The 20553-nt window shown below is 34.2% G+C and overlaps 1 protein-coding gene across 2 annotated transcripts; it reads right to left on the bottom strand.

The window, feature by feature from the left end:
• Positions 1-223: 223 nt before the first annotated feature.
• LOC105256101 lies at positions 224-19996 on the bottom strand. 2 transcript variants are annotated; one of them, XM_011265763.3, is made up of 15 exons: positions 19500-19996; positions 17689-18030; positions 14918-16028; positions 13753-14093; positions 12487-13016; positions 11519-11670; positions 3982-4521; positions 3288-3388; positions 2780-2888; positions 2331-2682; positions 2083-2196; positions 1763-1924; positions 1460-1654; positions 917-1233; positions 224-612 (listed from the first exon to the last, which is right to left on the bottom strand). In XM_011265763.3, the coding sequence occupies exons 2-15, from the start codon at positions 17920-17922 to the stop codon at positions 395-397; spliced, it is 4476 nt and encodes a 1491-aa protein (XP_011264065.2). In that variant the 5' UTR covers positions 17923-18030; positions 19500-19996; the 3' UTR covers positions 224-394. The 2 variants fall into 2 exon arrangements, with proteins under 2 accessions (XP_011264065.2, XP_011264066.2); XM_011265764.3 differs by having other exon boundaries at positions 19617-19996.
• Positions 19997-20553: the final 557 nt, after the last annotated feature.

Genomic DNA, 20553 nt, shown 5'->3' with positions numbered 1-20553 from the left:
TTATTCATTACTTATTTTTAATTTCAGATATTCTTACATATGGTCATATTGAAGACATTTAAGGAATATATGAGATTTATATATTTATATTGTATTTGTATAAAAAATAATAAACACACATACATTTGTTATAATCCTCTTCTTTTTTTATGCCTATATATACACATATGTAAAATACCATCATTTTTATGTCAATTTTTTATAATTTGAATATATTATAGTAAAAGATTAAAAAAAATATTTCTCACACTTTGGCGACGAATAATATTACATTGGCACATGGTTATTGATTATGAAATACTGTCATAGCGTAATTACATAAATATAAACAGTCAATACTTTATAGACAATATCACAATGTCTCTGAGCGGTTCGCGCTCTCATTTTCATTTCATCAATGAATCCCTTGGTTCTGTCTCGCTCTTCTTTGTTGTATCACACTGCTACTGAGTGCCAACAGACGGTGTCGTTGTTTCAGATTCCGCGCACGCACGTGTTCTGACGCCACTTCCTTTGTATAGTTCGCCGGAAACCATCCTTGTTCACCATCCAACAATTTTTCACCATGGTACCAACCATCTGCCATTTTCCTCAATACATTTATCACATCCCCTATAGAACATTACTTCTATTTAGGGTCACGAGATTTTGCTCGTTATATACAAAACATTTTATTAGACATATACTAAAGAGTCAAAGTTTGTCAAAAATAATCAAAATAATCGATTTTGTTGTTTGATTTTGCGATTATACGAGCAATTTCATATCTATTTAATTCATATTTTTAACATAAAAGTAGAAAAATAAAAAAAGAACAATGAAATAAATGTTTACTAAGAAAAAAATTATTGCTAAATTTAAAACTATTCCTTCTATTGATAACATCTTCGAATATGAAATATACAATATATATTACCTGCTTGTAATGACAACTCATCTGGTTGATTTGGTGAATATGGATACTTGGCCATCACTTGCGGACAATCCCAAGACTCATATAATGTTTCGCCAACTGAACCACGTTTAGGCGGCGAGACAGCTTCCAGCCATCGTTCTCGTTCGGTATTATTATCGCATGTTAAGACATATTCTATATGACGGCCGGAGTGATTTTCCAGAAGAGTTAATATCATAGTATTTCGTCCAGCGAACGGCGATTCTTCAGAAGCTGACTCCAGAGCTAGAAGATTCCTTTTACATGCGTCTATGACGGTATAGCATTCATCATGAGCACTGCAAAGTATTTTATGTTATATACAATTTGTTTTGTGTTTGAGATTTATTTAATAAAAAGAACGTATAAGATATTTATATCCTATTCTAGTTTTATTTTTTTCTTTTTAATTATTATCTTTCACAAGAAATTCTTCCTTTAAATTGTATATTATTTATAGTTTTATCCTAAGGAATGCTTTTAATCGATAAATTAATGTGATTATATTAAATGATGTTGTCTTACTTGGACTTCAATTTCGTGACTAGAAGATAATCAGTGAGTAATAAAAGGTAGAGTGGTGTCTTATTAAACTTCTTCCCGAACGTGAGCTTGTATTCGGTGTCAGTCTTCATCGACAAATGTACGACCGATCCGCTTCTAACTAACTGCTTGCCCCTTAGCGTAATCGGTTTAATTTTCGACGAATATTCCAGTTTTCTGAAATCAAATATATACATATGATTTATTTTATCTAATATATAAAAGACTATATTATCTAATATATAAAAGACTATATGTAAATTTATTAATTATAGATAGTTTTACCTTGCTAAAGCTTCCATTTCGGCTTCCTGAATGGCAGCTCGAGCACCTTCATTGCATTCGGCAACGACGTTGCTTAAGGTTGATAAAACTTTTTCCCAAGACGCTCTATCCGAATTTCCAATCGATAATTTGGAAACAATAGCGTCAGCTAATAAGGGTAATCTATGCAAAATTATTTATGAAAAACAATGTAAATAATTTGATATTAACTTTCGGCAAACAACAATAATCAAACTTATATAATCGACTAAATGACAAAGGTTAATAAAATTATTTGAATTTTTAAAATTAGTTGTATATAAAATAATTGATTGACACACCTCGTAACACGTTGCATTGGTAGCATTAGAAAGGAATGTAGAGATAGATTCTGGCACGGTGGTCGCATTTCTATACGTTTGATAGTCTCCAAGAACTTTACGCCTTTCCGAGCTCTAAACGAAGGAACATAATATAATTACATCGTAAGTAATATATATCTATTAGTGTATAGCTTGATAAAAGTTATATATTTTATACAAATTTTCTCCAAAATATACAAATATAAAGAGTTATACAATCATCTTACTTGAGTTCTTTTAGAGTCGTGTCTATGCTGACTTGATTCGAACAATAGGCCACATATACAGCCTGACATTTTTCAGCGTGTTTGAGTAAGACCTCCGATAAACCCGACAGCATCGGATCTTCCCTCCATATAGCTTCCAGTTCAGCTAAGAACGTTTGCGATGTCGATAGCACGCTCGACACCCCGCCAAACAACTTCTGTCTCTCGATCGGCGTCAGGATTTCGTTCATTAATGTATGATTACTGAGGAACTCGTTTTCTAGGACCCGAAGGGAATTTAAATACGATGCTTCGGAAGTCAAGATCTCGAATTTTGCTTCTTGAATCTTCTTTTCTTCCGTTGTTAGTTTCTCTAATTTATTAAATTTTTTATAAGTATTTTTTTCATATTTTATCTCAAATGAACAATATTTTTATATGTATAAATATATGGTGGAGTTTTAACTTACGCAAGAGGCCACTGTGTATTACTTGTGGAGTATGACACCAGAGCGTTCTTTGTCCTGTTCTGGCAAGATTCGCTGCGACTGGTTCTGTCTTCCACATGGTATCTTCTACCTACGGATGAAAAATTATATATACAATAGTAATGCATTAAATAAAAGTATTTTTTCCTAATTCTTTAAATCTTTAAGTCATAAAATAAAATATGATATATTTATGAAGTAACTTTAAGTAGTTCTACATTTAAAAGATTTAAGATAAAATTAAAAAATATTATAGATGTTATTAACAAGTTGCATAAAATTAAAAAAGTAGTTAAACGTTAGAAAAAAGAAATTAAAGCTTTTATTATTTTCAGAAGAATTGCAACTCATGAAGGAAAAGAGATTTATTAGAAAAAGAATTTCTATATATTATATAATATATATTAAATTAAATGTACATACACATACACAAATAATATATTTAGAGATGTCTTATTTATTTCAAATGTAATAAATATCAAAAAATTACTTCTTCATAGCCCTCGGAATCCGATTCAAAAGCGACACGAGCCACTGCAGCCGCGTAAAACTGATAGAGAGGTTCCTGATCGGCGAGCACACTATAATGATCTGAAACAGGAGTATTAAAATTTTGTCAATACTGGCTGATTCTCATGCGCAAAAACGAGCGATAAATAAATCGAGTATACGTGAATCAGCGCGCGTACATTAATTAAGAACAAGTATCATTAGTCTGGTGAAAGTGCACGCTTTTTATGCGTCGATGTACGAGCATCATTCTTAAGTATGGGAATATTCTGAAAAATGCGGTAAAAACCTGATGTATATTTAACCCATGAGAACCTCTGAATTTAGTCTTTACTTGGTAAAATCGGGTCGCTCTCAAAGACGCACTCATCAAATTCATTTTCTCTCGCAATAATATTCGCAATTACATTTTTAATTTATTATTTAAAAATTGCTATTTAAAAATATAATGCGTTAAGTCATTTTATACTTATTGTTATTATTGCCAGAATCTTCTCCAACTAATGTTCACATGATCGTGTATTTTTGCTTTCGAGATATTTGATTATTTATTTTAATATTAATTATAGTATATTAATTATAATATTTTTGTCATTTTGCAGAATTCAATGTAATTATCATTATGTTTTGTTATAAGAGAGAAAAAAATGACAGCTTGAGAAAATGACTCTTACCGATGTCACTTGGAGTTTTTGAGGAATGGTCGCTGCCGCTTCCCATATACTGACTGTTGGTGTAAATAGCCTCCTTGACAGTTCCATTGTTGTTATTGCGAGCATCGTAAACGTTGTCATTTTTATTATTCTCGTCTAGATAGAAAGTCGACGGGCTAGTGATGCTCTTTCGGAAATGCCTCAAACGAAAGTTGAAGTATTTTCCAGTATCGTGATGCTCGTTGCCGGATTCCTTGTCATCAAAGCCGGATTCGTCTATGGACGTTCGCCGTCTTATCCTGCCAAGACTGCCTTTCGTGATGCTCCAGGTCCTGCGCAACATTTTTATTCGCTTGCCCAAGGTCTGTGTTAAACTGGCCTCCCTTGGCGGTGGTGGAGTCGGTCTCGTAGGACATTCCAGATAAGTGTTGATTACGCACTCGTTGGACACATCGTGATGCGATTGTCGCGTATCGCTCGTTTCCGCTTCGGAATCACTGCTAAAATCATCCGGCTGGCAGGAATACAGGCTCTCGTACGTGCTGTCGTCGGAAACGCTGTCTGATAAACAGAAAATCCAATCAGAGAAATTGATAAATTATCAAGTTACGTAAAGATAATTGAGTTACGTCAGTAATTAGCACAAATTCTTTTTTTACTTTTAGACGAAAAGTTTGTTACATACAATCGAGGAGAAATAATCTTTCTCCAGAATCAGATGCCTACTTAAATCTTGTAACAAATTTCCTTGAAAATTAACTGATTTTTCATATTGTTTATTATATATTTTTCGTATTGTTTCATATTGTTCGATATTGTTGTTTAAAATTCCAGGTAAGAAAAGAATACTTTAAAGATTTTTTCATACAACTTTCTAAAATAAATTTTTATTATATGCATTTTCTAATCCTTTTCACTTTTATGATGAAAAAACACTATTTAAATTTCAAATATTAGTTTTACAAATTGAAAAAAACTGAATATAATTTTCGTAAAATAATCATTCTTCACTTGCATAACATTTTCATTTCTTTATCATTAAAATTTATAATAATAAGAATATGTTCTATATTTTGTTATAGGACATATTATCTTTTTATTTATAAAATATAGAAACAAAAAGATATATATTATATTTAATATTTAAATATATTTTAAATATTATATATTTTAATGATTTATAACTTGGCTTATTGGCAAATTGTTGGCTGATTGTTTACATTATAAAAATATTATTAAAAAGAAATTTTGGAAAATTCTTGGAATCCCACAAAGTCTCACAACAATTCCTTGATTTCTCCAGGTACGAAAGAAATCCTTTTAATGTTTTTCTAAGAAGTAGACAATATACATTTTAAAATTATAGTTATATCCATTGATGTATGAATTATATTTATACATCTCGAATTTAAAACGACACATTCACGAGGATAAAGGGAACATAATATTATACAGAGAGTATTCTCTCAAGTTCCAATTTGGAAATACATCGCAATCGATAAATATCACTTAAGATTTCGTGATAAATAATTTTTCTGAATGAAAATCGTATTTCCCCGGATGGTCTAAAATATCACACGCGGACCTTCGTGCACGTAACACGACGTTTCCTGGACGTCCATGTCTTCGTCGAAATTGACGACGCGCAGTTGCACCAAGCCCTGGGTCCGCTGCGGCTGGAGATGGTCGTTTCGGCTCGCTGATCTCCATCCTCTAGCGATCTCGTCCGGCTCGCCGATGAGAAGTATCGAGCCGCCGCCCAGACTGACGGCCACTTGAAATCATCCGGTTCAGGGTCAGATCCGAGCGGGATTCAGAAAAGTACACACATGCCCACGCGCGCGCTGGACCAGGGGGCAGGAGGGAGAGACAGGTACAAGCGAGGTGAGTCTCGAATATGGCCATGGATGGCGAAATCTCTGCGCGATTCCGGATTCTCTCTCTCTTTCTCTTTCTTTTTTTCGTCGGAATTTCCATCGGCGACGACTTTCGCGACTGTCACATTGCGTTAATGTCAGTGGTGGACGGTTTTATATAACTGTCACGCGACAATCGTCATCAAACGCAGCTCTCTCGCAGCTGCACAAAGTATTACTCAACGCGAGATTCGGAGATTATAGATAAATTGACATTCTCGCGTCATGAACGACGAATTGAATGTGAATTCGAACTGGTTTTTCCGAGAGGAGGAGAGTATGTTACGAGAGCATTTTTACCGGGTTCTTTTCGATTCCGGGTTCTTCTCATCACCGAGGAAAGTAGAAACTCTCTCGAGCCGCTTCCCCGAGATCTACGTAACTTAAATCAATTCGATCTGGTAAAATAAAAGAATACTTGATGCGAATCTTGATGTAAATTAAAAAGAAACCCGCGAACTTATAAAGAAATTAAAGACCTACGATCGGAAAGTAGCACAAAGATAAAATTAAAAAACGTCCAATCTTTATCATATTCATAAAGGAAAGCAACTATAAACTGTCATATAAGCGGAGTTAACGATACGCTAATTATTCAAATCCGGGAGTGATCTCGCAAAAATCAACGCAGAGCAATTAGCGGATGTGCGACTCGTCGACGAGTGAAGGATATTCGCGAGGGAGGTTCCGCGACTACCATTGTTCTCCAGACCCGTTCCCCTGAAATTTGACGTCCGGCGCGCGCGGGCAAGCGTGATGCGGCGGGCCCTCTTCGTTTTCTTACCTTGGGTATTGGGTCGTCGGGTCTTCAGCGTCTCTCTCATTGCCACATCTCGTCGATGCGCATGCGAGATTGCGAGACGCGAGGACTCGGCGTCGCGACACACACTGTTGACGTACCGCGATGAAACACGCGGGAAGCTTGTTCTTTCTGAAGAGCAATCTAGCCGAGAGCTAGCGACAGATCGCGAGGCAGAAACACACCATACGATACAACCCGCGGCTCGGCCGTGACTGACAATGAGAGCGCGCAATTGGCGCTTTCACCTCGCGCGCTGATTTCTTAAGGGATCCTCACACGATCTTTTTAAGGTGGCTTCCACACGATGGAGGCGTAAACACCAGAGTACGTCGAAAATTTAAATCTCCGAATTTTTAAAAAGTTTTAGGAACTTTTGAAGAAGCGTCACTTTTCATTAAATAAGAAATCATATTAATGCAAAAGTGGTTGTATGATATAAATCAAATATTCAAAAATCAATAGGCACAGCGCAAAGATAACAGTAATGCAAAAAACAAAAAGACAAAAAATTCATGACAACAAAAAATTTCACAATAAAAAATTATATTCAAGGAAGGATAAACGTTTCGATCCGATTCTGGATCATTTTCAATGTTTCGCAGATTACAATAAAATAAGATTCAAAAAAGATCGCAACATAAAGCAAGGTCAAATCTAGAAAGAACAGATGGTCGTTACAATGTATTACAGAAAAAAGAGAGGAGGGAAAACCGCAAAAATCGTAGAAAGAATGGTGACATTATGAGACGCACGCATAATTATAATTTTGCAAATAAAATTCTAATATAAATCTCGCAAAAACGACGGAATAATATGCCACTCACCTATGATATCGAAACGTAGAGAGCGTGATTGCAAAAAAGGCGATTTCTTAAAGGATTCTCGAAATCTGCGATTTTTGCGTTTTTTCCCCCTTTCTTTTTTCTGTAATACATTGTAACGATCATCTATTCTTTCTTGATTTGACCTTGCTTTATGTTGCGATTTTTTTAAATCTTATGTTATTGTAATCTGCGAGACATTAAAAATGATCCAGAATCGGATCGAAACGTTTGTCATTCCTTGAATATAATTTTTTATTGTGAAATTTTTTGTTGTCATCAATTTTTTGTCTTTTTGTTTTTTGCGTTACTGTTATCTTTGCGCTGTGGTTTTCTGTCTATTGATTTTTGAATTTTTCGTTAAATGTTAAATTTGTCCTAGAGACTATTTTTTTATTGTATATGGTATTTAAATTGTTCAATATTTTCTTACGGTATTTTCTCCAGTATTGCACGTGTAATCGATAGATATACATGTGACTCGAAACCATAAGAAAACTGTGATTATTGAAAATAAAATTTAAGTCGAGTATGTTTGATGTAGATGATGTGTTTATTATCAAGAAAATATTATTTTCATGTTATCTTTGTGCTATAGATATCTTAACAGAACGAAATGATCTTTATAATTCTATCGTCATATATATTTGAATGGAATAAAAATCGAGGGAAAAATTTTTAGAAATATTTTTTAGGAACACGATACTTTTCTTAAATCTCCAATTGCCTACAATTCAATAATTACCAGGACATATGATGTAGAAATCGTTTTGCAAAAATCACAGTTTGTAAAAAACAAAATGTATTTATAAAAACTTTCTTCACTTTTATCGATTATATGAAGCAGAATCATCATTATCGATTATATGAAGATCAATCATCTAAGAAGCAAATGTATTAAATATTTTCTTTCAGTCTACAGTTAATGGCTATTGAAGGCAATTGAAAGATTTTCATTATCATGTGCATCGAGCGTGTAGTGAGCTTGTATTCAAGTCGATCGTTGATACATATTCGAGGCGAATGACCGTGCAAAACGCTTTTCCATAAAACGGGACATGCTATGCAGAAACCGTTTTCTCAGTTTCTTGCTACGGTACTAAGCATGAATCACAATAATACTTGTTATATTTATTATTATCATTAGTTTATTTCGATATTATATTTAAATGAATAAATCGAATGATCTTGACATGAATTTCGATTTTATGGCAAACTTCCAACTCAATCGTATCAGTCATATCTTGCACATGTTGAGCCGGTTTTCAATTCCCGCGTATTCTTTATTCAACAATGTGCCTCGCACATGTTGCATTTATCTCTCGCGAATAGAATATAATTGCGTGTTTTGCTTAGCTTAGTATTAGAATGGACTGCAACATTCTTGTCTATCGAATGGTGGATCCATGTGTGGTAGTTGCAGTTGTGCGGATGAAAAAGAAAAAAGGCACACATATGTGTACGCATTACGTGATCGGCTGTCGTAGGAAAACACATGTGCGACGAACAAGTAAAAACTTTTACCTGGATATGTGATCATCCTTACTGATAGCACGGTACAATGCGTCGTACGAGTCGCGAAATTATAGACGTTCTTTGACGCGGCATTTTTATTCCAAGGATTCATTTAAATCGAATCTTCGATAGTTATATAATATTAATTTTTAATATTAATTGGGATATGGATATTGAGTATGTCGATAATTATTTTTTTAATCCAGAAATACTTATTCGAATTATATTATATAAATATGTACATGTTCGATGATAAATAAAAATATATTAAATAATTTATAGAAATTGCAATAAAATTATTCTCTTTTTTAAAAAATGTTATTAATATTATTCTTTTCTTAAATAATTGATTAAATATTATGATAGATTGATTGATAATATTATTTTCTTAAAAAAAACTCTGAAAATAATTATATTTGATATTGGCAAATAATTATTTTGTACAAAATAAATGAATTGAAAAGAATTGAAAAATATTAATTTTGTGTAAAATTTAATTCTTAAGTTTCAAGATAAAAAATCTCTCGAAAGCATCCATCTTTAATTAAAATAGACATAGGAAAAAATATAATATAATGCTATTTATCTAGCTTTTATAAGAACTCTTCCCGCTAATTTTAGCTTTCGTAAGATTATTGAAACTTGCAAATTATAAAAATTATTGTCGACGGAATCATTCTCAAGTCTTAAATGCGTGTACGCGATTGCATTGACATTTCGATCACGTGGCGATGTGCAGCGGAACTTGGAATTAATGGAGAATAGGCTTTGTCGCGGCACCTCGACCTCGCGCGGCCTTGTCTTTCAATTATATTATAAATGCGATACCGTGCTATGTACGTCGAGTCAATTATACCCGCCCACTGTCCTTCGGGTATGATGTTGCGAATAGACACGATTGCGGATTCAGTAATCCGTACAGCTTGCTTACTTCGCAAAACCGCAGAATCGCGACCGTGACACTCTTGAAATGCTGCACGTATGTATGTACACTCTTAAAATAAACGACTGGGGTAATAATCGTTCGGAATGAAATCAGTTCTGCGGCATATTAATTCCCGGACGGTGCCAATTCGCAGGCGATGGGAATCCCGAAGACGTGACAGCCGTTTCGATCAACGTCTCGCGTTATTGGAAAATCAGTATCGTCATCCAGACTTTCTCGGATATAATTATGGACCTGCCGTGTTTCAGAAAGTGAAATTCTCATGTTCGATCTACACTCATCAATTTGCTAATATGCCGCGTGTATATCCTCGATAATGGGATCTTGAAAAGAGGATTGTTACACTATTTTACTTTCGAATAGAGAGATGATTATGTTTGTCACTTAAACATGTATTCTTATGTATTTCTCATATTTTTAGGATATACAATAGGATTTTTTAAAATTTATAGCGCAATCCATCTTTCTAATTTATTAATAGATTTCTTATATTTATTAATTAAGTATTATTATTAAATTCCCAATAATTAAGAATTTTAAAATTCTGAGGTATTAATAGTTTCATGGTAAACAATCGATGAATATATACATATACTTCGGGATAAAATTAACGCGTAATTTTTTTTCACGTTTTCTTTAAAAGCTGATATTTAAATTTTAAAGAAAAAGTGAAAAAAAAATATGCATTAATTTTGTCCAGGAATATATTAGTAATTTTTGCTTAATCATCTTGATAATAGAGCGCCTTATCTTTTATTTGAATGTTTACGGATATAATACTTTTTTTTCTGTTAACGAAATACGTGTTACGGTCGAATGGCAAAATGCTTGTGCAAATCCTGTCACGTGCGACGTGTTGCTTACGCAGACTACATCATTGAGCGATGTCGAAAGTACTGTCGAAACAGTTAGAGCTACTCAACGGTGGAAAATCATCGGATAATTTCGTGACGAATATATTCGTAATCTATACACTTATAGATATCGATATTGATGATATAGCTATATCATTTTAGCTATCTCTAATATTCTTTCATCTCACGATAACGCGGTTATTTTTGTCATCTAACATCAGACTGCCAGCAGACAGCATGTTCTTAGAAAAAATTATAAATAGATAATGATCGAGGAATCGTATATACATAGTTTAGTTTAAACTTCTAAAAAATATGACACAAAATTGTATATATGTTATTAAAATGCAAAAATTATTAACTATAGTATTTTTATGGAAAATTTAAATTATGCCACGTATCGAGATTTTTGTGGCAAGCTTTCATTTACGCATAAGTGCGCGCGTGTATTGCGTAAGCGGAAAGCACATTGTGGTGATTTTGTGGAACCGTCTCACGCGAAAATTTTACACCGACGCAAGTCACGCACGTATGTATATATGTGAACGTACACGCGATATTTGTGAAATGCCGGTGATTATAGCGGGAATCCTCCAAGGAGGGACATTCAAGTATATATTCTTAGCGACATTACGTTACCTGCATACACGCAACATATGGCGAGCGTTACCTAATAGTAAAATTTCCTCTTGGATAGTACTCACCGTCAACTGCGGTCTCGAGAGTCGTCCTCGTCGGCACGGTAGCTTTGATATTTCTGCGAGATCTCCTGGATCGCTGTCTCCTGACATTCCGCGACCATCGCTGAGCGAGTTTCTTCTTGCTCCATACACTTTGGCCCTCGGTACTCTTTCCGCTACAAATAATTTTATAAATTTATTATAATAAAATATAATTTCACGCATACAAATTTATAGAGATGTATAATTATATAAAATTTCTTTTATCAACAAAATATTTTCAATTTGTCTCATCTTCGCGTCAGCGCTATAATTATCATAGCAGCATTGTATTAAGCATGAGTTAATGACTTGTTCAATCTCAAACGGAATGCAGTGATAACGATGTGATATTAATACAATGACGTCGCTTTTAATCGCGTCGCGCTATATCTGACAATCAGTGATGTCCGTATATGTTTTCGAAACACTTCATTGTATATATTAACCTTGTGGATTTAATAATAATGATTAATCATTCTTCCGACGAAGGGAAGGCAATTAGCCACGCTGTTTTCGAGTCTACTTCGTTATCGCTATAATGAAGTTGTAGAAAAAAATGTTTAGTTTTTAAACAAGTCTTATCTCTTTTTTGCGCGCGCGCGAACGAATTCCAGTTCATGCTAACAATACTTGCGTATTACTTCTTAGATAAAGTTTTTCAAAACATGCCCCATTTTTTATATTTATAATATAAACATGCAAAGTTAAACATGCAAAGTTAAACATGTATTAACACTTTACACTTGTTTTATTGAAACAGCGAATCTTTAAATCGAATGTTGCAATTATTAATATTTATTTTATCCTTTCTTGTTTTTTTTTTAGGAATATTTGTTCTTTATCTCGAATCAAAAAGGTTAAAATGTATCTCGATATGTCTTTGTTTCCATTTTGAAGTTCGCAAACATAGCAAATTCTCTCATTATTATTCTTCCCATTTCCATGCTTACCATGGATCATTGGTTTGACAAGGACATCGCGAGACTTCTTCCAGGTCCTCCCACTCGGATTCTTTGCCGTTCAACGAGGTCAATCCTAAGACAGAGCCGGGTGTGGAGCCGGCGTAAAGGCTATTGACACGTTCCTCGCCTGGCGGCAGGCCGACGTCGTCATACACACCCAGCTCGTCCCGCTCCTCCTCGCTCAGATGACTCTCGCAGTCTACGCTGGAATATTCATTGTTCGTCGACGTGAAATACCGATCGTTCCCGGTTGTCGGAGCAAAACATTGCGGCACCTTTGCCGCGCGATCCTTGCACGTCGCTCGTAATTCTACGAGTGGCTTCCTACTCGGTACTCCTTCTTCACCGACCTCTGGAATCAGATAATCGCTCTCGTCGATGACTGTTAAACTGTCCTGGTTGAAGCTAGGCGGCATCACATCGTCGTAAATCTCGTCGCAATCTTTAGCATCAGCGGCGCTAATTTCTTCCACCTCGAAGCGAGACATCGGGGGACCCACGTCGTCGTAATCGGACACCTGATAAAAGATTTATTGCCTTACATTCTTTTGTAATTTAAAGAAGCAAATAATTGTCGCACCTGTCGCGGCGATCGACGAATCGACATCGTCAATTTTTCTTGCGAAACATAATACGCGTACGGTTATAGTTTTCGAAGCGAAATTTGAGGAGAAACGAATTAAATTACGCATCATTCGTGATGCCGCATTTCCGTTTCTAATTTAGTATCATGCAACGCGCGAATCGATTATTCGACATTCCATTTCACTTTTGCTGACGGTTGCCAATTTAATGCGCGAAATTGCATTTAGCAATCAGAATGCACGCGGTTACTTAAATCCGCGCATCAATTTGCGCAAATATTCCTTGAAAATCAATACGAGCTCTCGCATTAAGATGTTAAATATCATATCTTCTTTTTCGACAAAATTTGTTTTTAATCAACGATAAAATTTTTTTAAATAACTTTTAGATTTATTTATATATGCATTTACTCGATTTTAAGTTTCATCGAATATGGCAATTTTGCATGATAAGTATAAATAATTTCCGTTAATTACTCTGCGTCTAACAAAATAAATATTCTTATTATTCATTTTCATAATTTTTAATCGGACTTTCCCAAGTTGAAACTATTATTTAATTATTAAATAACATATTCATATCGCTTCGCTATCTACACAAATTACATTAGCACGAAGATTCCATTCCATCGAGGTTCATGATAACGGAATCGTTGTACATAATTCGTACCGCTTGAGCGACGAAGTTAGATGGTCCGACATCGTCGTATCCTTCGCTGTCGACGCCTTCATCGTTTTCCTTCAAGGCATGGCACGGCATAGCGGATGCGTCGCGCTTATCCGGAAAAGTCTTGGCGCAGTGATTGCTCCACAGAAAGCTACAGTTGGCCTGCGGCGGCTCCTGAGGAGAAGACTCGCAGACAGGTTCATACGTTTCACCTTCTGGCGAATCGGCCTGATTTTCAATCGTTGTTTTCACCAGCTCCTGGCTGGGCTCCAAAACTTTCGCCGCCTGCAAGTCCCTTGAAAAGTCGCTCTTTATCTCGGCATAGTTGATTCGATCGCTCTTATCTGCAAGAGAATTTGTCTTGTTAAGATTTTATTTCAAACAAGATATCGCTGGATGCCGGAAATACATATTGTGTGGACACAGAGATAGGCACCTGCTCGTACCATTTACACTATTTTGAAAAAAAAATATGCTATATTTTAAGTAAATTTTATCGTTTTTTTTTATGTATTATGTGCGTATGTTTCCAAGAGAAAAAATACATAACATAATTTAATCGATATTACTTGATAAAAGATGCAATTAAAATAATATTTTTAAATTGAAATTATGATTAATTATATTATATAATTATAAGAAAATAATTGTATACATATAAATAATTATTATATACATATAAAGCTTTTTGTTTCCCCACAAAATGACATTTTATCGCGAAAGCTTCTCTCTCTAAAATATATGTATATATATAATAGATATTGTACGTAATACAAAATATATAATTAGTGAAAACATATTATGTAACTATCAAGTGATATCTAGATTTAAAAAGTAGCTAGTACTCTTTGAAAACTAATAAAAACTAGGGCAATGCAATAAATTATTATAAAATAAGACATCTATATGATTACTATTTTTAATTACTTTATGTTTCAATAATTTGAAGATTTTTAAAATAATACATATATTACAATTCTGTTACTAAAAAATATTATTATACTTCTCGTTTATCCTTTTAATTACCCAACTCGATGTATATTCATTGTATAGATTCAAAGATATGCAAAGGTAAATCGCGCAAATCAGGCCGCACTTGTGCAAGACAAAATTTGTATAAATTCTTTCACCATTATCAAACTCAACAAAGAAATCCAACATGTCGTACCTGCGACACTTTCGACAGCCGATTGGTTTTCTTCGGATTGCTTGGAAATCACGTCGGACATTCCTGTGACAACCTTGAGCCGTTCAGTGTTCTCGTTCTCGGACTTACGTCGCTCATCCTTTCTCATCAGTAGAGGCAAAGCCGCGCATATCTGCTGATGAGTAATCACAACCTGTTCCAAGCTGGACCCGACGGTATCGCGAACCAGGCTGGGATTCGTGGCGGACGCCACATGGACAAAGTTCGTGGGCGACGAGATGATCATGCCCTTCAGTTCCTCCCTCCTGGTCCCGGCGCAGGTGCTTTGAGTCTTCGTCATTTGCAACGAACTTAGCGAACTGCTCAGAGTATACTTTTTCTTCGATTTCTTCTTTTTTTTCGGCTGCTTTACCAAATGCCGTGGTACATAGTACAGCACGTTTCTGGTGAAACGTCTCTTCTTTTTTTTGTGTCGCGACGACGCGTTATCGTCCTCGTCACTCGTGGTTGATTCCGCGTCCTGCTTCAAATATCCCAAAGGATTTCCGTACGTAATCTCTCTGGTCGTCAGATCATTTACAGACTGCGACTTTGCGACTATCTCAGAAGCGATTGGGATATTTTTCTCGATTTTGTAAATATGTGTTAGGGACTCGAGAATTGTCTTATCTGATAATGCAGGATCGATTTTAGATGTCTCGTCAAATGTAGATATTTTGGAATCTATTATATCCATCTTTTCGTAATCGCTGGATGAATTGGAATCTTTTTCTTCGACACCGCATTCTTCTTTCTCGCCCTGACTTTCAGTGATCCTGACGTACACGTGAGAATTCTTTCGTTCTATCCGTGGATATTTTAAATCATCGTTACTGTCGCTTCGATAGTCTTGAATGCAAGATTCTCTTTTTACAACTGGATTTATAGAGGGTAAACTTTCTACGGTCGTCTCAGGTTCCGTCGCATTTGTTCGCATCTGAATTTCCTCTTTGGGAATATTCTCGATATTGCATTTGGTGCCGGAATCTGATATTCTGGTGGTACAAGATGTCGACTGGTTCTCCGACTTCGTCAAAGAGAAGGCCTCGTACTTGGAGTAACTTTTCCATTGATGACTCGCCCCGGATTTCACCTAACGACGAAACGAGTGTAATTAAATGACTAATTGAATCGGCCGCTGCAGATGTTATAAGAGAGAAAGTTTTTTACGAGTAGAGAAAAATTCCCGCAGCAGTCTAGTATTTTTCATTCTTTTGTTTGACAATCATGCTACTATGTAGCTTGAAATATGTATGTTGTAATATACAATGCTTATCTATAAAATAGAGATAGCTTTCTGAGTGAATCTTTAAACAATGGCCAATTATATTACAAATGAATATTCGTGTAAATTATATTATTATGGGAATATCATTTATATGGAGAGAGAAAGAAAGAGAGAGAGAGATTTAGAAATCATAGAGCACACGCTGAAAATTCATTCTTAAAATGCAAATTCTTTTTTACTAATTAATATAAAACCATTGTATTCTATAAAAATGAAACATACATAATTTTGATTGGTAGTTTGATTAAGCAGCAAAAGTCAGCAAAACATTTTTTCTCGTAGAAACGTGTATCTAGGAAATGGGAATGAGAAACATAATAAAAGGTACTGTAAAATTTATAAAGACTGAAAAATAATGAAAACAAAACAATGTAATATTTTTATAAGGCACAATTGTTGATCGTGACTAAGGTAGAATTTCGCAATTTTATGGAAGCCGACACATGTATCGACTATAAGTCGGTCGTTTTACCCCGTCACTCGCATTCCTGATCCGATGGAATGTCAGTGATACGAGGAAATCGTAGTTGTCCCGCAATAAAGCAGTATCGTGCAATAAAAGGCGCTTGATATCGCTTCGGAAAAGTTTCGCCCGTTTAAATTTTCGGCAATCTGTGCTTCTTGATATAACGGTATCTTGATAATATGTATGATAAACATCGAGTGCTACTCCGTTAACTCCTGGCGATTCTTATCCAATGGTAAGAGCTAGAGATACTAACGAGCCACTCCTCCGACTATTAGCATCCTTTTGCTCGCATATCCGTATATCCCGACTTACGCACGTAAGAGACATCTTACTTGTCTCTCACAGAGAGTCACGTAAACTTTTATTTTTAATATACATCCGGTTTATATACGAAAATAACTGGAGTCTCTGCCTTATCTTCAACAATTCTGATAAACTCACTTTTTGTTCAAATGAGATTCTATTGTACAAATTGTACAAATAACAATAATTCTTGTCTAATTTTTTTATATCCTAAAAATAATTTAAAAAATTTCATGAAATTGATTATAGAGATTTAAAGAACTGTTGCGTCTAAAATTACTTCTCGAAACAAAAAGTAAATGTTTATATTAAATTTCATAAAATATGTGATTTGTAAATATATTCTAAATATATTTACAAATCACATATTCTATGAAAGAAGAAATTTGACAATCGAATTATTCTTAAATATTAATATATAATTCTTCTTAAAAAAATATTAATATAATATATTATAATAAATCTTAAAAAAATTTGAAATTTATGGGATAATGTAATTCCAACTCAATAATTAATTATAATATATTTACAATAATATATTGGATGCAATTAAGCTATCCCGTAAATTTCAAATTTTTTAAAGATACAGAATTAGATTCAAATTAGAGTCAAATTTCTTTTGTGAATGAGATCTATGTTCATCCATATTTCAAGATACATTTTGCAAAAATTAAACATGTACTTTCGACGTACCTCATAAGTTGATTGTTTGGGCAAAGCCTTTCCATTAACGAGCCGCTTTTCTTTGTCTAAATTTTCCATCTTGTCCGCAACATTATCGCTCTCCACGGGAAGCAACTGTAGAGGCAATCTCGTTCGCTTCAAAGCTAAGCTGTCGAGTGTGGCGTAAACGACTTTGTCGGGGATCAAGGCATTCTTGCCAGTCCCGTGCAGGAAGCTCCGATTGGCCGTAGGCGAAGGGCTCATGTCGAAGGGCTCCTTTTTTATGGTTCAATCATCTATGATTCACTCAAGTCGCGAGCATTTCACATATTATTATTTTATGTTTTTGTTTATTGTCTTTGTGTTTAAAATCTGTAATTTTCAAGAAAAATTTAATACAATATCACGCTATTTTTCACGTTTTCATTCTATATGATATTCTTATTATTACATTATTCGTTTTTCCCATATCCACAATTTTAATATAAAAAAATTATCTTTTTATAACAATTATTACTTTATTAAAAATTATGTATCTTCTACAACGTTTCTTCCTTTCTTTATACATGTTCTTGATCGATTAAACGTAAAATCTCTGAATCGGATGTAGCGGCTTTATATTATTGCATTCATAATAAATATCAACAATTTGTGTACGTTCAATTTGAAGCACAATTTGATAAAAAAAATGCTTAAAAAAATCATCATCGATTATAACCCGATATGAAGAAGATTGATAGAACCACAACTTCAAACGTTTTCCACGAAAACGCCGATAAGAGATTTTAATGTCCTTATCACGAATATTGGGTGTGCATATGAGCATTAATTGCAATGTACTGACAATTATATTAATTTATTACGTAATTACATGGATTATTATTTAATTATAAATGTGTACTTTATATATATTATAATATGACTTTTTGTAAAGATAAAATATGTCAAACATATTTACATTTTCATAATCTATCTAATTATTTATTTTCCTGAGATATGAAATTACGAATCAAATGGACGAATAATCGCAGATAAGCCTATCGCAGTTTCCGTTGCTGTGACATAAATGCCATGTAATAAAAAGGAAACAAGAAAATAAGAAGTAAAAATTGTGCTATTCGTTTTTGTTATTTTGAGATCTAATAATCGATATAACTATCCTTATTTTAAACATTATTATTAGCTTTTCATTATAATTGCCTGGTAAAAAGTCGTTGATTTTGATCGATCCATTAAATAAATTTAGGTTAAATGTAAAATTTTCTCTCGTTAAAAAATTAATTTCTGCTCTTTCGATTTAATTTCTCCGCGAATTAAATACATTAATTACCTTTAATTGATCGTACTTTGTACTGTCACAATAGTTTAATTTAGAATTGTTAAATTTATTTACTTTATCTTGTGTGTGTTTAATCGTGAAATCAATTTCTGTTTTTATCGATTAAATAGGTTAATTAAAACATAACCTAATAACACAATAAGATTCTAATAAACACAAATATATAATAATAATAATATTTCTTTTAAATTTTGTGATTATTACATTTTTTGTATATGATTCAATAATTTACAATAATTGTCAATTATACGCATATATCATGATAAATAAATAAATACAAAAGTTATTAACAATTACATTGATACCAGTTGATAATTTTTAAATATGAAATTATTATGTCAGAGAGATTAATTCATCACATCCATTAAAAACTTTGCAGATATTTTTTACTTAGATCTCAAAAAATTAAAGAATATACAAATATCTTCAAATATAAGATATTTTTATACATGAGAAATTGTTACGCGTTTTCTCACGTAATCATAGATAATAAAATACCTACTCGAATCTGCCTCAAAATCACGAAGCGTTAATATCGCAGTCGCGAAGTCGAACTCGTCGACGAAACATAACGCTCGAAGCTGTCAGATACACATATAGCAAAGACGGATATTATTACTTGTTGTTTTTCAACTCGTCGGTCACGTAACGTCGCGCAAAGCTTCTAGCTTCGCGAAAAGATCGACCCGTTCCGCTTGATCTCCCGCTCGAGACTCCCTTGACACTTTGGCGCGATCGTCTCGTGGGCGCGACTGAAGTAAAGGCTCGTAAGTGCGTATTCGTATCCCGCGCACTCCGGTGGCATCGCACGTGCGCTCGCGACGACGACGACGACGGCAGAGTGCGAAACGCACGATCACGCGGCGCGAAGCGCACTGACAGACTGACACTGACGCAACGCGACGCCGCTAATGATCGATCACCGGCGATGATCGGGCGATCGCGCGGCGCGCGCGAGCGGCGACAAATCACGCTCGCGCCGGATTTTCGGAGCGCTTCGCTGCGCATTCGCGCACGCAGACGACGCAACTCGCGTAGCGCAGCCGACTCCGAAGATCGTCGGGATCGCTCGGCAATCCTCGGCGGGACTCGCCTCGCAGGCCCGTAGCGCGAATTATCAATTTATTACATTTTTTAAACAGATTTATCCTTACAGAGATTTATTAATTACGTTGCTTTTCACGTTAATTGCAAAGTTTTGAGAAGAAAAGATTAATGTAATCTAAGTATGATATAGTAGTGAGTGAGAAATTAAGAATTAAAGTACCAAGATTTTCTTTCCATTATTTTTCTTTGAAATATATGTTGCTTTAATAATAATATTATTTTAATAATGTTAGATTTAAATAATATTATTATTAATAATATTAATAATATTATTATTAAGATTTTAGTAATATTACATTTATTAATGTTATTATTAAATAGCATTGCATAATATTATTGTTAATAGTATCATTATGATCGCAAAATATAATTTGCATATTCTACCAGACGAATATATTAAAATTCTAATTATATTTATGCTTCAAAATGTAGTTTGTGTTACAACTTTT

Source organism: Camponotus floridanus, unplaced genomic scaffold, assembly GCF_003227725.1.
Source record: "Camponotus floridanus strain SB8 unplaced genomic scaffold, Cflo_v7.5 scaffold19, whole genome shotgun sequence".
NCBI lineage: Eukaryota > Metazoa > Arthropoda > Insecta > Hymenoptera > Formicidae > Camponotus > Camponotus floridanus.
Note: the sequence above shows the minus strand (reverse complement) of the source record. Positions and strands in the feature narration are given on the sequence as shown.

Bases quoted from the DNA above. Each gene is read 5' to 3' on its own strand.
- LOC105256101 (XM_011265763.3), bottom strand. From the start codon at position 17,922: ATGAGCCCTTCGCCTACGGCCAATCGGAGCTTCCTGCACGGGACTGGC. The intron at 1,925-2,082 runs GTGTGTCAATCA...AATTTTGCATAG, and splicing joins CCAATGCAACGTGTTACGAG to ATTACCCTTATTAGCTGACG. The intron at 613-916 runs GTAATATATATT...AATGTTCTATAG, and splicing joins TGAGTTGTCATTACAAGCAG to GGGATGTGATAAATGTATTG.